Here is a 15,622-nt window from a genome sequence, read left to right on the forward strand (position 1 = left end):
TATTATATAGTGCCTTATCTATCTATCTATCTATCTATCTATCTATCATATAGTGCCTTTCACATCTATCTATCTATTATATAGTGCCTTTCACATATCTATCTATCTATCTATCATATAGTGCCTTTCACATCTATCTATCTATCTATCTATCTATCTATCTATCTATCTATCTATCTATCTATCTGTTATATAGTGCCTTTCACATCTATCTATCTATCTATCTATCTATCTATCTATCTATCTATCTATCTATCTATCTATCTATCTATCTATCTATCATATAGTGCCTTTCACATCTATCTATCTATCTATCTATCTATCTATCTATCTATCTATCTATCTATCTATTATATAGTGCCTTTCACATCTATCTATCTATCATTATATAGTGCCTTTCATATCTATCTATATATCTTATTATTTTTGGTAGTAGTATTATATTACATATCAGTTACAAAGTTATAGTTTTTCATTTTGTGCTGACATTGAAGAGAATTTTTTGTATTTACTATTGTGACCAGTAGGGGGATGCCACTGATTTCCCTAACCCTAACTTAAGAGCACAGTACTGGGTTCAAACACAAAATTATTATTATTATTATTTCTTTTTTTTTTTTTAAATAACTTCACAGACCTGCAAATCCTCTCGCATAGCAGTACAACACAATAACATCTTCTCTTTCCTCCTTCCACACCTCTACTCAATAGGAGAAGAGAAGCCTCCTTCTTTTATGCCTGACCCAAGTGGAACTTGCTGAGCCAAAGTGTTGCACCTTGGGAGCACCACTGGGTCATGCGGAAGTCCCAGAAAAGAATAAGCCAAGTTCCCCTGGAGGTTCCTCCTGGCAGCCCCCAGGAAACTCCTGACAGGGCAGTCCCACGGGACTACAATTCCCAACTTGCCCTGCGGGTATTCAAATGGTAGTTTCCCCCGGTGGGATGCTACCACCATGTGTAGCAGGGGAACACACAATCCTGATTAACATCCTTTTGTTATGGTACCCCCTCCCTAAACCTGGCAGGGAAGCAACACTTATCCCCGAGGGATGCTTGTCCATCTATGTCCTTACGTTACCACATCCTCCCCTGGCAAGAAACTATCATCCATTTGGGTTGCCATTCCATCCCATATGGTACTCACATCGTGAAGCCTTTGACCTACAGAACTGGCCCAGCTGTGACCTTTTTTTCTCTCTTCTTTTTTGTCAGACGGTTAGCCAGAATTTTCACACATAAATAACAACCTTAGCCACCCCTACATCTCCTGCTTTATTAGTGACTCGAATCAGCGCCTGTCTTCAGACAAATGAACGACAAACGTCACTGCCAATTAAAAGCGGAAATGCCGATCGCACATTTTTTTCAGGTTTCACCTTCATTTGGTAAAGAGGATTCAAGGGAACCACGAAGTCCTTTACGAGAGCAGGCTGAGGGTCCTTCTCACATGTTTAGCTCAAAATTGAACTTGAAAACGTCGACCCTCTGGTTGTCTTTGTCTTATTCATCGATCCCCGCGCCTCTCATTCGTATCCTTTATTACTCGACATCGGCTGTAGATCATCCATCACTGCACTTGCCAACCCCTTGTAACCCTACCCGATGGTATGTAAAACCCGATAAACTCTTAAAAAAAAGAACAAGGAGCGTGTCTCGCTGAGTGGGCGGGTCGGGCCCGGTTGATGACGTCATTTTTGTGCCGCCCTGTTTGCCGCCATTCTCTCTTACCGCGCATGCTCCACTCGATACTCACGCCTTTTTTAAGCAAAGGTGCACAAGGTAAGACAAATTTGAATGGTTGGGGATTGTGTCTATGTGTGAGGGAGTACCGGCTGAGGAGGTGCTTGACGCTGCGTTGGTCGCTTAAGTTTAGGAGCCGAGCGCTTCGGTTTGTCCGCTTTGACGGCGGCACAGAGACTCGCACCTTAAGTTTATTGCGAATTGCGTTCGCCGAACCCTTCCAATCAGTCCGTGTGCTGTAGGGAATGTTCCGATTCGGGGTAGGGGTGGTTTAACGATAATCCGTATCTGGTTGTAAAATGTAGCGCAGGCGCATTAAGTCGCGAGTGCTTGCGCTGTATTCGTGCTCGCTCGCGCGCGTGTCACGCCTGCTCTGTGCTACCCTGCCGGCCGGTCACATGCACGCGCAGCCACTCGCTTCTTTTAGTTAGAAATGGAGCCGAGAACCATCTAGTAAAGTCTTTCACTTTGGCACGTACTGAGATCTTATCAGGAATAAATGTAATGGAAACTCATCAAGAAAGACCCATGCAAATATGCAGTGTTTATAAATACTGCCCTGACCGGGGTTTGTTTCCTGCCTTGCGCCCTGTGTTGGCTGGGATTGGCTCCAGCAGACCCCCGTGACCCTGTAGTTAGGATATAGCGGGTTGGATAATGGATGGATTATAAATACTTGCAAACGGTGCCGGTGCTAGGTTATTTTGCGCCCTATAGGCCAAGATTTTTAATGCGCCATCTGACTGTTCGGTAGCTAAAACCGTGCGGCTGGGTCCCCCTCTCCTATTGATCTGCGCCCTAAGCTAATGCCAAATTCGCCTTAATGAACGTCACATAGATTAGATCACATTGACTTTATTAATTCTACGGTGGCATTTAGAAGCAATCAGAAGAAGAAACACAAAAATTAAGATGCAATCAAATAATACAATTAATCAATTGATACCTGTATATAAATAAATAATAAATGTATACTGTGCAAAAATTGTAAACTGCATTTTAAAGAGTAGCAGCCTTTAATTTGGGATGCCAGGAAGAATCGTATTGCCGAATAGCAGCGGACAGAAAAGCTCTCCTTTATAGCTTGCCATCCGCGCAAATGGCGGTACAGTACACGAAGCCTACTCGCTTTGGACAAATTAAAATCCGCTCGTCGGCGATTACAGTCGGGGCTGCAGATATCATTCTTTTCAGCTTTTAGTTCTCAGTTTTGATTGTTGCATCTCGTTTCTGTTTGTCATTGTCACGCTCGGTGTGTTTCCCTCGGTATCTTTTAATTCGTTCTGCTCTTCTGTCAGTGATTGTGTCAGCTGCTTGTCGCACCTTCTCTTGTCCTGCTCCCCGTTTCTCTTTTCACCTGCCTTTGGACACTGTTGTTTATGTATTTATTTGTTTGTTTGTTTATCTTCAATGAGTCCGTTAGAGTCAGAAATGTGCGGGTCTGAAAGAGGAGAGGGGTAAGTCAGAGTGAGGAGTCAACTGGTGAGAATAAGAGGATCGACAAAGGGAGTCAGAAGGAGAAGCAGAACAGTGGATATATTAGCCAAACTGCCCCTGCCGACCAGCCTTTCCAGCAGATCCACTAATGGTGTAGTTTGGTTTGTTCATATTTCTGATGGCTGTCAGAGATTGTGCCCATGCAAGTTTTCTTCAGTGCATATATATGTTGGTTTCCCTGTGTGCCATGTTCGTACAGTGCAGACCAAGTCTCTCTAAAATTAGTTGAGGTCTAACCAGCTCTGTCACCTTCATATTTTGTCCAGCCTTGATTAGATCTGTGCTGTCAGTATGAAATGGACCAAAGTGAAAAGATGAGGGCCTTTTCAAATGTCATCCTCCTTTCCTTTTTGTTAGCTTTGTTTTAATCAACTGGACTTTGTGTCTGTCTCAAGTAGGTTTTCACTCAAAATCTGTAGAGAGTGTCTCAGGCTAACATGAAGGGTTTACAGCACTTCAGATCTCTCATAAACCTGCACTTATTTAGTATTATTCTCGATAAGATACAAACTGGAAGTTGCAAAGTAGGGGGTCAATTCATGTATGAGCTCATCAATTCCAATTCACCCAATGAAGTTACACTGGAGTTGAAATAATAATAATAAAAAAAACTACAGGAAGCAAAATTAAAATTTATATTTGGCTGAAGCAGGTGAAGTGTCACTACTAGTGGAAATTAAACCCAAAACTTCATGACTTGAAGTCCAAAGCCTTAACTCTTGTGCCATACTGCCTACATATGAGTTTTTAAAGACAAATAACTGTGGTAACCATCTAAGATGGCTGAGAGCTAAATAATCACTTGGGACCAATGCATTAACATTGTGCAGAAAAGTATCTATTGGAATGTAAGTTTTAATGCATGTAGTAAAAAATAAATTTGTCATACCAACAGATGGCACAGCACAAACATTTGTATAAAAAATATGTATTACATATATCATTCCAACAGATGGCACATCACAAATATCTGTAGTGATAAAATGCATTGTAATTTTTATTCCAACAGGTGGTGCATCACAAGCATTTATAGTACTAAAATGCCCTGCATTTGTCATTCCAACAAATGGTGCATCACACATTTTTGTAGGAATAAAATCTACTTCATTTGTCTTTCCAAAAGATGGGACATCATAAATATCTGTAGTGATAAAATGCATTGTAATTTTCATTCCAACAAGTGGTGCATCACAAGCATTTGTAGTACTAAAATGCCTTACATTTGTCATTCCAACAGATGGTGCATCACTAATGTTTGTAGTGATAAAATGCATTGTCATTTTCATTCCAACAAGTGGTGCATTACAAGCATTTGTAGTACTAAAACGCCTTACATTTGTCATTCCAACAGATGGAGCATCAGTAATGTTTGTAGTGATAAAATGCATTGTAATTGTTATTCCAACAGGTGGTACATCACAAGCATTTCTAGTCCTAACATGCTTTACATTTATCATTCCAACAGATGGAGCATCAGTAATGTTTGTAGTGATAAATTGCATTGTAATTGTTATTCCAACAGGTGGTGCATCACAAGCATTTCTAGTACTAAAATGTCTTACATTTGTCATTCCAACAGATGGAGCATCAGTAATGTTTGTAGTGATAAAATGCATTGTAATTGTTATTCCAACAGGTGGTACATCACAAGCATTTCTAGTCCTAACATGCTTTACATTTATCATTCCAACAGATGGAGCATCAGTAATGTTTGTAGTGATAAATTGCATTGTAATTGTTATTCCAACAGGTGGTGCATCACAAGCATTTCTAGTACTAAAATGTCTTACATTTGTCATTCCAACAGATGGTGCATCACTAATGTTTGTAGTGATAAAATGCATTGTCATTTTCATTCCAACAAGTGGTGCATTACAAGCATTTGTAGTACTAAAACGCCTTACATTTGTCATTCCAACAGATTGTGCATCACAAATATCTGTAGTGATAAAATGCATTGTAATTTTCATTCCAACAGGTGGTGCATCACAAGCATTTATAGTACTAAAATGCCTTGCATTTGTCATTCCAACAAATGGTGCATCACACATTTTTGTAGGAATAAAATCTATTTCATTTGTCATTCCAAAAGATGGGACATCATAAATATCTGTAGTGATAAAAATGCACTGTAATTTTCATCCCAACAAGTGGTGCATCACACGCACTTGTAGTACTAAAATGCCTTACATTTGTCATTCCAACAGATGGAGCATCAGTAATGTTTGTAGTGATAAAATGCATTGTAATTGTTATTCCAACAGGTGGTACATCACAAGCATTGTGAAGAATCTGTAATACTGAAATGCATTACATTTGTCATTCTTTCAGATGATTCATCACAAACCTTTGTTGTAATGGAATGCATTGCATTTGTCATTCTAATAGACAGTGCATGACACATATCTTCATGGAATAAAATGGTTCTTTGTCAAGTAATGAAACCACACAACCCAGTAAAGTGCCATTGACGAGCTGTTATATATGATGGTGTGTGATACCTCAAACCATCAAATGCAATAATGAGTATTTTTCATCTTTCATTCAAAGACTTTAGATTTTTTCATAGCAATTCATTATTACATCCAGCATTTCACATCACTAAAAATGCATCTTTCAGGCCTGAGTATCTTTCCAGAAAACACTGAAAATGCATTCCATGGGTGCTGGTGATTTTTTTTACAGTTGTCCTAACCTTAGCCCAACTGTGATTAATGTTTATATTTCAGAAATTGTCATCTTAATGAAATGGTCAAAATGTTTATAAAACATAATGCACAAAAAGCCACCTTCATAAGAGGGCAAGTGCCTATTTATCTGTGTGTCCGTCTGGTTGCTATGTCTCTGTCATTCCAACAGTTGGTGCATCACAAATATTTGCAGTAATAAATGCATTGTACTTGTCATTCTAACAGACGGTGCATTACAAACATTACCACTGCTTTTATGAATCCCATAACAAGTGGTATATAACAGAGACTTGCATTGCATTTGTCATTCCAACAGGTGGTGCATCACAAACATTTTTAGTAAAATAATTATTAGAATGAATGATGCAAATAAGATACTGTCATTTCTACATAAAGAAAATGTGGCTAAGTTGAAAAAAGATCTTGTACAACATAAAATATACTGTGACCACAAGGGGGTGCCAGTGAGCTCCAAATCATTAAACACCCTGACACCAGCATTAGTTCAGGTTCAAATAATGGTTTATTTTCACCAACCTGTGTACACAGACTACCCCAACACAATTCTCCTTTCTCCACTTTCCTTTCTTTTCCCTCCATTTCTCCAGATGAGTGTTGTGCACTGCTGCCTGACTCAAAATCATCTGGCGAAGATCGAGTCGCTCCCTTCATGCCAGACCCAGAGCCTCCTCCTGTCCTTCCACTACACTGGCCTACCGGCCGGGTAAGTGGCCTTGAACCATCCTGGCCAGAGTGCCAGTCCACGTCTGGTGTCCATTACAATACATTATGCTTCAATGCATTTTGAAGTACTTGTATTTTATGTGATTCATAATATTTGCAGTGTAATATTTAACAAATCACGACCAATTGTCTCAGAAGTAGAATTTTGTTGAATTTATTGGGATTCAGTTCTGTTTTCTTTCATTCCAATTCTTCTCCTCTGGTGCAATTCCAACTCACATTCCAGGAGGTCAATTGGAATTGATCTTGCATTCCCAATTTAATTGATGAACGGTCTTAAATCCTGGAAAGTTCACCCTGAAATGTGTTCAAGCAGGGCCATCTTAATGCATGGGCATGCTGGGTGTTTGCCCCTCGAGCATAGGGGTCCAACACTTATCTAGGTATGTTGTGACTTGCTAAGTGGTTGTGTAGGTAGGGACACCAATGCACTGCTTTGCCCTGGGCCTCTAATGCTGTTAAGTTATTTTTGAGGAGTAATTCTATCACGCTTATGTTCACAGGGTATAAAGGAGCCTCCTTCTCCGTTGAAACGGCCATACCGTGAGGTGTCTGATGACCTCCAATTCAGATCTCTCCACGTGAGAAGTGAATCCTAGAAGAGAAGAGGATAGGAGACACTTGGGGGTTAGGGAAGAGTTTTACAGAGAGCACGACCTCAGCAAAAACTGAAGGCATGGACCAAAGGTATGGGACACACATTAAACAGGAGGACTGTGAGTGGGGTGCACCAGAGGATTTGTGTGTAAAGGTGGAAGATTGTGATTCAGATTTTAAAGAGGATGAAGCCAAGGGCAAACATATTGGGGTTAAAGTGGAGGATTCCAAGAATTTCTCAGTAAGTCTTGAATTGCAAAAGTGTGAAACCAAGAATGCTTGGAAGCAAGATGTTTCTGAAGAATCACCTCCCAGCTTACTGTCCTGGTTAACCAATACGGGACAACTGGCTAACCAGGAGAATTCTACAAGAGTGAAATCTGAGTTAGTGGAGTTTAAAGAGGAAATGAGAGAAGAAAATGGAAGAGAAGGAGAAGAGCAGCAGCAGCCATCCAGCAGTGTGGGAATGAGTAAGTAATGTAATTAAATATAAAAGAAAGTGTCACTGAGGACATCTAGAAATTCCAAATGTTGTTGACTTGACATTTTCAGTAGGCTGAAATAAGAGCAAAGATTCACGTGTGATTGAATTTGAATACAGACAAGCCGCTTTAGTGCGTAACAACTGAGAACAGCTGACCTGATAACTTGGAAATGTTTGGGTGACTGCAGAAAAAAAACATAAAGTGTCTTTCACTGCGTAGCGTTTAGTGACATGTGCTGGGCCAATATGGCACTGTTTCATGAAAATAGCAAAATGCCTACTTTGTTAAAGATGGTTCAGACTGTGCCAAAGTCAAGACAGGGATGTGCACAAAATATATTACCCTACACATTAAATATGAGTGTGTGATGGGCGGCAACGCCCACTACCTGGTTGGGACCCCAGGGGAGAGGGCATTGGAGAGGCAATACCTCCCCCTGCAACACTAGAGGGGCAACCCTCCTGGGCAGCTGTGGCACCACGAATTCCCACAGGGCATGTCGAGAGCTGGAGTTTGGTGAAGCCCTGTTGGGTTCTGTGGGGGCTGCCAGGGGGAGCTGCAGAGCCCTATAGAGGACCTCCAGCACACCAGGGAGTGATTCCAGATAATAGTGATGAGCCACCTGAATAAGAGGAGTCGCCTCACTCCATTGAATGGCCAGAGTCGGGAGGAAGGAGCGGACAAAGCCTGAGGAGGAGTGGAGGTGGATGGACTGGTGGCAAGAAGGGACTGTGTATTGCTGTGTTGTGGTTTTGTGCACACTTTAAAACTGTTGAGTTTGAACCTGTCTGTGTGTGTCCAGGTTAGTTTGGCTGTATGCACCCTGGTGGCTCACAAGTGATATTTGTTCAAGCCAATGCATTTCTGCTGCTGACTAGAGCCGTGCCACATTCCATTTTGACTCTGTAACTCCCTTTCTGGTTGTCATGTCCACATAGAGTAAATGTGTGTGTCTGTCAGGACACAACTATCTGTGGAGTCTTAGAATATTTCCCTGTTGACAGTCCTCTTGTTTCCCCTGCTCACAGTCCTCTTGTTATTCTGATTAATATCTGATATGCACCTACAATAGGAGCTCTGCAAATCAACAGACCATCTTATGAGAAGGGTTTAGGAGTCGTAGTGGATGCAACATGATCAACTGCCAGACAGTGTTCAGAAGCCATTAAGATGGCTAACAGAATGTCAGGTTATATAGCGCCTTGACGTATGGAGTACAAGTCACAGGAGGTTCCGCTCAAGCTTTATAACACACCGGTGAGGCCTCATCTGGAGTCCTGCATGCAGTTTTGGTCTTCAGGCTACAAAAAGGACATAGCAGCACTAGAAAAGGTCCAGAGAAGAGCGACTAGGCTGATTCAGGGCTACAGAGGATGAACCAAGAGGAATGACAGAAGGAGCTTAGCCTTAAGGAGGTTAAGAGGAGACCTGAGTGAAGTGTTTAAAATGATGAAGGGAATTAGTCCAGCGGATCGAGACAGTGACTTAAAAATAAGTTAATCAAGAACACAGGGACACAGTTGGAAACTTGTGAAGGGGAAATTTCACAAAAACCTCAGACATTTGGAATATGTGACTAAGTAGTGTGGTAGACAGAAGGACTTCAAGGACCCTCAAAATTCGACTTTTAGAAAAATTAAGTGGATTGGACTGGTGAGCTTTGCTGGGCTGAATGGCCTGTTGTTGTCCAATGTTGTTCTAGTGAAGTTGAGTATGTGATGCACGTGATTACAACATATTTGAGAAAAGTCCAGTGATTCAGGGTCCACATAAGAGTCTAATATATGTGTAACATACCACAATTGTCTCAAGTACAAACAATCCAATTCAGGGCCATGAGAGGGCATCAGACATGAGGTAGACACCAGCCCCGGACATGGTGCCAGTCCATCTTTGAACACACTCACCCTCACAGCCACATGAAACAATTCAGAGACACCAGGGGCCTCAGGTGTAAACGGTGCATACGCACAAAAATGTTGCGTACAAATGTTTCCACGCTCAAATCACAATGTATAAAACCTAAACTTGGTGTAAAGCCAAGCACATTTTCACGATAGCTCCCACCCTGGCACACACAAGTTCTGCACTCGGTTTTGCAGACTGGCGGCACCCAGCGTCAAAGCAGTGCTATTGTTCCTGAGTGGTTACCCTTTCTTTTTTAGATCCACATCCCTGACGCGGCTTTATAAATACATTGAAATGAACCACATATTGTTTATTAGTTTAATGCATCTGATTGTAATTAACCTGTAACAATATAATGGTCCACAGAATGGTCAAACTATTCTAAATACCATAACTGATTTAGTGTTGTTACTCTCACTGCACCTTCTTCTTCTTCTTCTTTCAGCTGCTCCCTTTAGGTGTTGCCACAGCAGATCATCTTTTTCCATATTACTCTCACTGCACCACTCGAAGTATTTATATCACTGTATCTGACTGTGAATCACAGATCTATAGCAGCTGAATGGAAAGAGAATTATCGGGATACAACATCAAGCAAACGCTGCCTCAGTCATGCTGTCTATTTGAACTGCTCTCATGTGGCAAACGCTTCAGAGCCTTTCCTGTACTGACCTCGCAGTTCACAAACAATTTCATCCAAGAACTCTAAACGCACTCAATCAGTCCATCAAGTGCTGCTTGTAGAACTGTTTGTACTTATTAGTACAAGCACCTCACTCTAAACTTGATACAGTTATAATATTACACAACCTGAGCCACTTTATAAAGCACATATTTACATATGATGACGATATCATTTTTAAGATGAAATGCAGCAAAATATGTTTATTATATTATACAGATAAAACGTAAACTTTAACTTTAACTACACGGTGCTGCAGTGCTAGCGAGCTTGAGCTCCGTTCCCGGTTTATTCCTGCCTCCCTCTGTATTCATGCTGTGGCTGACGCGACACTGGAAGGATAGATGGATAGAATAATTAAACATGTGCTACGAAGATATTTCAATGTTCCTTAAACATTTTGAAGAATCGGCGTTCTAAGCTTACAGATGGCTTAACGTCTATTACAGAGCTGATTGTATGGCGATTGGGTATTTGGAGAAAGAAACGTAAGGACAGGAATTGGGGGTTAGTACGTTTGAAAGAGACAGTACTTCTGTAATAAATTATTTCATCGAAGGTCACACATGGCGCAGCAAGCATCTTGCGTGAGACATGAACAATCACTGCGCCACCGTGTTCCCATGTTTAATAACATGCATTAACTCCTATCATCATGAAAATGATATCACGTATACTTCTCAGTATTTTAATTATTCAGAGAGCTGTAATATCACGAATGTCATGGATTTTGTGTCTTGTCGGAGGAAGAGAAAGCCCGGAAGCACATAGCAATTCACACACACACAGAGCACATAGAAGATTAAATACACAACAAAGCATTTAACGTGCTACTTTAGTTACAATGGGATTTGAGAAACTAGTAAATTAAACAATTTTAAGATGAAGTTTATGATGTTCTTCTTTAATGACAAAATAAACTAGGGGATTAAAGTGGAAATTTCAAGATTAAAGTTGACATTTCGTGCTTATTTCCCACTGTGTGCCTTTTTTTTTTTCTCTGTACCCTAATAAGCTTTCATATGACACTCAGGCGGTGGGCTACAACACGCTATGTCACTCGATCAACTTCCTTTTCTTGTTTATACCACTGTTTACACCAACAAACAGTATGTTTTTCTTTGCCTCCACTTGGTATTCACTGAAATTCTTCTATTTTCCCCAGTGCTTTTGCCATTGCCATTTCACAGAATGCTGAGCTAAAGGGCTAGTTATATTGATTTGCATATTCAAAGAGGCGTAATTCTGGGAGGAGTTGGGGTGGGACAGAAGGCGTGTGCACGTGCGTTACTTTTCACGCTGACCGGGATTTATGGAGCGGAAGAACGTGGAAGTTGGTGTTCGCACAGATTTATGCATCTGGATTTGTTTGTGCGTATGCCATGTTATTAGTGCGAATTCTACGCACGGCGTTATGCATGAGGCCCCTGGTCACCTAACCTGAGACAGGAGAGTGAAGCTGGGTGCATGCGCTAATCATGCATTGCCACACCCTCCACATAATAGACCACCTGGACTGGGACCCGAACGCAATGGGTGACACCTCAGCACCACACTTTGAATAGCGGGAGGTTTTTTATGGTGGCTTTAGTGCCCCACAACCCCCAAATTGTTCCTGTACATTTTAGGACCTTCTTGCAAGGCAGGCTGCAGGTTAGCATCATACGGAGCAATTGCAGGTTATGGGTCATGCTCAGCGGCCCAACGAAGTAGATTTCTTATGCCGAACCGGCAACCTTCTGATTATCCTTAACCTCGCAGCCACCACTCTGCATGGATGTTTTTGAGGATGGGGAGGGAAAGACCCATAAAGACATGGAGAGACCATGCAAAGTCCACATGTGCAACAACTGGGTGCAGAATTTGTCCTCACTATACTTGAACAATCAGGCAGCTGTGCCATCATAATGCACATTCATACAGCATATTTGTGTGTTTATTATTATTAAGCACGTCAGGTTATTAACTCTTTTAGGGCGGATGTCGACTTTTGTCGACAGAAAGGGTTGAGGGCGACAATCAGCTGTTAATGGCGACAAATCTCACTGTCACGTCACAGGCATTCCCTCTGTGCTTGGAGGAATGTTAGACTCGTTGACTCAGCAACTAAACCTTGCGTGTGCGTGAGTTGCGAAATGTAAACAATGGCAAGATGGCATCGACATGTGACAAGGGAGCGAAGCAAGTGCAGAAAAGAAAACACTCGGCAGACGATGTTTTGCGCATTATTGCGGAGTCGGACTCTTGATTTTTCAGAATCGGATTTTATTGGCAGTGATCAGGAGATCGAGCAAGAGAGTGAGAAGCCGGCATCAGCTGATCAGACACCAGCCAATGCCGCGCCAGCTGATCTGCTGCCAGTTGAGTGCCTTCGCGCAGCCGATGCATCTACGGCAAGGTTCGCGTGGGATAAATACACAGACATTGATCCGTTGAGAGCCGATCTGGCTACCGGAGTTTACAAGACGGCATGGCTTGCTGTTGGACACGACAGATCACCAGCTTTTGAACTACTAAGGCTGCTCTCTCCTGATGCTGCTTTTCAGCTACTGTCAGACGAGACAAACAGGTAGGCAGAGAAATTTTTTGAATCGCAGGCTGTGCTTGCATCGCATTCTCGTTTTTCAAAGTGGAAACCCACTACGAAAGACGAGATGAAGCGCGCCGTGGCATTACAAATAAAGATGGGACAGAACTGGTGATATAACTTCAGGGAGAATTGGTCCAAACGTGCTTTGTCCCCTGGTGGCTTTGGACAGGTTATGCAGCGTGATGATAGGTACGTGCTGCTGCAAAGTTTTATTCACTTCTGTAATAAACAGAAGCAAATCCCATGGGGTGAGCCAGGCTATAACGCCATGCATAAAGTTCATAAAGTTTCAGAAGATGAAAAGAGGTGACAATACGGTTTTCATGTGGGCAGAAAACTTGGTGGCAGTGGCATGGCACGATGGCAAATGGGTGACTTGTCTCTCTACAGTACACACTAACAATATATATGTGAGAAAGTGCAGCAACAGACAATTGAAAAATAGGCACCAAAGCAACACGTATTGTAAGGAGTGCAATGTGGCAATGACTGAAATTGGCTGCTTTGAGCGAGATCAGACTTTGCTGTGTAAAATGTATGTGATATGTATGTGAAATCATAGAGTGTGCAGGCTCATACAACATGCAAGACAGTAACATTTGTCAAAAGTAAATATTTTTTGTTGATTTGATATGTTAAACAATTGCTTTGTGTTCCTTTTTAAAAAATGTTAGTTTTTGGAAAAATATTCAGCCCTGGGAGATAAGAAACAAAAAAAAAATTAGTCCTAAAAGAGTTAAAGGAATTCAATATCATCAGATGAATAACAACCAAGAAGAGAAAACTCAAATTCACATCCCAGAATGCCATTACCAAAGCTGAGCTGCCCATCCAGTTCCTCTCTGTTACTCCACCATGTCTGATGATGGAGGTGAATGTCAGTAGCTACGGAGGAATTAAACAAAGGTGTCGAGCCTAGTCCATCATCCACCACAGGGTCCTGTTAAAGACAAGGAGGATAGAAATGAGAGTAACAGCAGGCTTAGAAAGAGCAGTCAAAATAACAACGAGTGAGGGGACAGGGTAGGGTCTTGATCTTCAATATGGCTGAATCCACATGAAAGCTGTGACTCATTAGCTCCACTTGTCAGATGACGTTCTCATCCCACACAACCCATCGATTCTCTTAACCTTGGGTCACAGGCACCTTTGGAGACAACCTGAGATATGATTGCAGTCCACTACAGGGCACACTCAGTCACACCAGAAATTGATTAACACCGCAGACTTATCTGTGGAAAATGAGAGGAAGATAGAGAATCAGAACAGACAGCAGGAGAACACACAAAGTCCAGACACAGAGTAGACAGAGTAGGAATGGTACCTCAGTGTGAGGCAGCAACACCACCCAGTGTGACTCCTGTCAACTTGTAGTTTGCAGTTTATTGTAAAACATATAACAATTTGTGTTACTGCAGGTTTCCAGGACCATGCCAGCTTTTCCACATCTTCATTTCCACAAACGTCTCATCAGTGTAGACTGCAGCAGAAACAAGACAAAGAGAAGATGAAGAAATCAACAAGAGGATCTGATAATGTGACCTTGGTCTCCTTTCAGCGTATTTCCCCTTCTGCTGCTCGGCCAACGCAGTCGGAAGCTGTCTTCATGGATCAGAGTCACACTGGAGGAAAACATCATCACTGCTTGGAATGCGGCAAACAGTTTTCACACAACAGTAGTCTTTATAAGCATATGAAAATCCATGCTGGTGAGAAGCCTCATTGCTGCTCCGAATGTGGCAAGCGTTTCTTAGAGAGAAATTACCTTAATGTCCACATGACAGTTCATACCGGAGAGAAACCCCACTGCTGTCCAGAGTGTGGTAAACGATTCTCACAGATTCGCAGTCTTCAAATCCACACCAGAATCCACACTGGAGAAAAGCCTTATTGCTGTCCAGAATGTGGCAAACGATTCTACGACAGTAGTAGTTTACAGAAGCACACGCGGATCCATACGGGAGAGAAGCCGTACTGCTGCTTCGAATGCGGAAAGAGGCTTTCCAACAGCAGCAATTTTCGGAGTCATGTAAGAATTCATACTGGAGAGAAGCCATACACCTGTTCTCAATGCGGAAAAAGGTTTTCTTCAAGTGGAGGTTTCCGGAAGCACAGAAAAATTCATACTGGAGAAAAGCCTCCACTAAATGTGGCAAACGACATCCCCACTGTCTCCACAAAAGCAGAAAAAGTGAAGAAAAATCTTTTGTGTGAGGGAAAGGGTTCTCATTTAAAGTAGAATTCCCAATGGAAAAAACACTCATGGTATTAAATTTGGAAAATGGCTCTAAAACAGAAGACAAATTTAGAGTCATATTAGAAATCAGTGTTGCTTGGAATACTGCAAATGATTATGAAGATAGCAGGAGTCTTCATAATCCTGAAAGAATTCAGACTGGAGAGAAAGCAGAAGCCATCAACACTGACCAGTAAAATGTCTAGAGACACACCTCCAAAGAGATTATACTTTATTATTGTTTGAAATGTGGCAAACGATTTTCACACAATAGTAGACTTTCTACTATCACTTGTGAGGAATCCCATTGTGGTCCTGAATGTGGTAAGCAGTTCTCAGACAGCAGTAGCATTCATACTTTCAGTAACCCTTATAACTGTTCTGAATGTGACAAGATATTCTCCTGTATCAGCGACACATAAAGAGGTCTCCATCTCTATCACCCCTACACAA

At 41.7% G+C, this 15,622-nt stretch overlaps 1 protein-coding gene across 1 annotated transcript; it reads left to right on the plus strand.

Moving 5' to 3' along the window:
* The first annotated feature begins 1,730 nt into the window (after nt 1–1,730).
* Nucleotides 1,731–15,319, plus strand: LOC114644856 (zinc finger protein 771-like). Its single transcript, XM_051927581.1, has 3 exons — nt 1,731–1,779; nt 7,175–7,738; nt 14,352–15,319. The coding sequence occupies exons 2-3, from the start codon at nt 7,348–7,350 to the stop codon at nt 15,170–15,172; spliced, it is 1,212 nt and encodes a 403-aa protein (XP_051783541.1). The 5' UTR covers nt 1,731–1,779; nt 7,175–7,347; the 3' UTR covers nt 15,173–15,319.
* The last annotated feature ends 303 nt before the right edge of the window (nt 15,320–15,622 follow it).

Source organism: Erpetoichthys calabaricus, chromosome 5, assembly GCF_900747795.2.
Source record: "Erpetoichthys calabaricus chromosome 5, fErpCal1.3, whole genome shotgun sequence".
Classification (NCBI taxonomy): domain Eukaryota; kingdom Metazoa; phylum Chordata; class Cladistia; order Polypteriformes; family Polypteridae; genus Erpetoichthys; species Erpetoichthys calabaricus.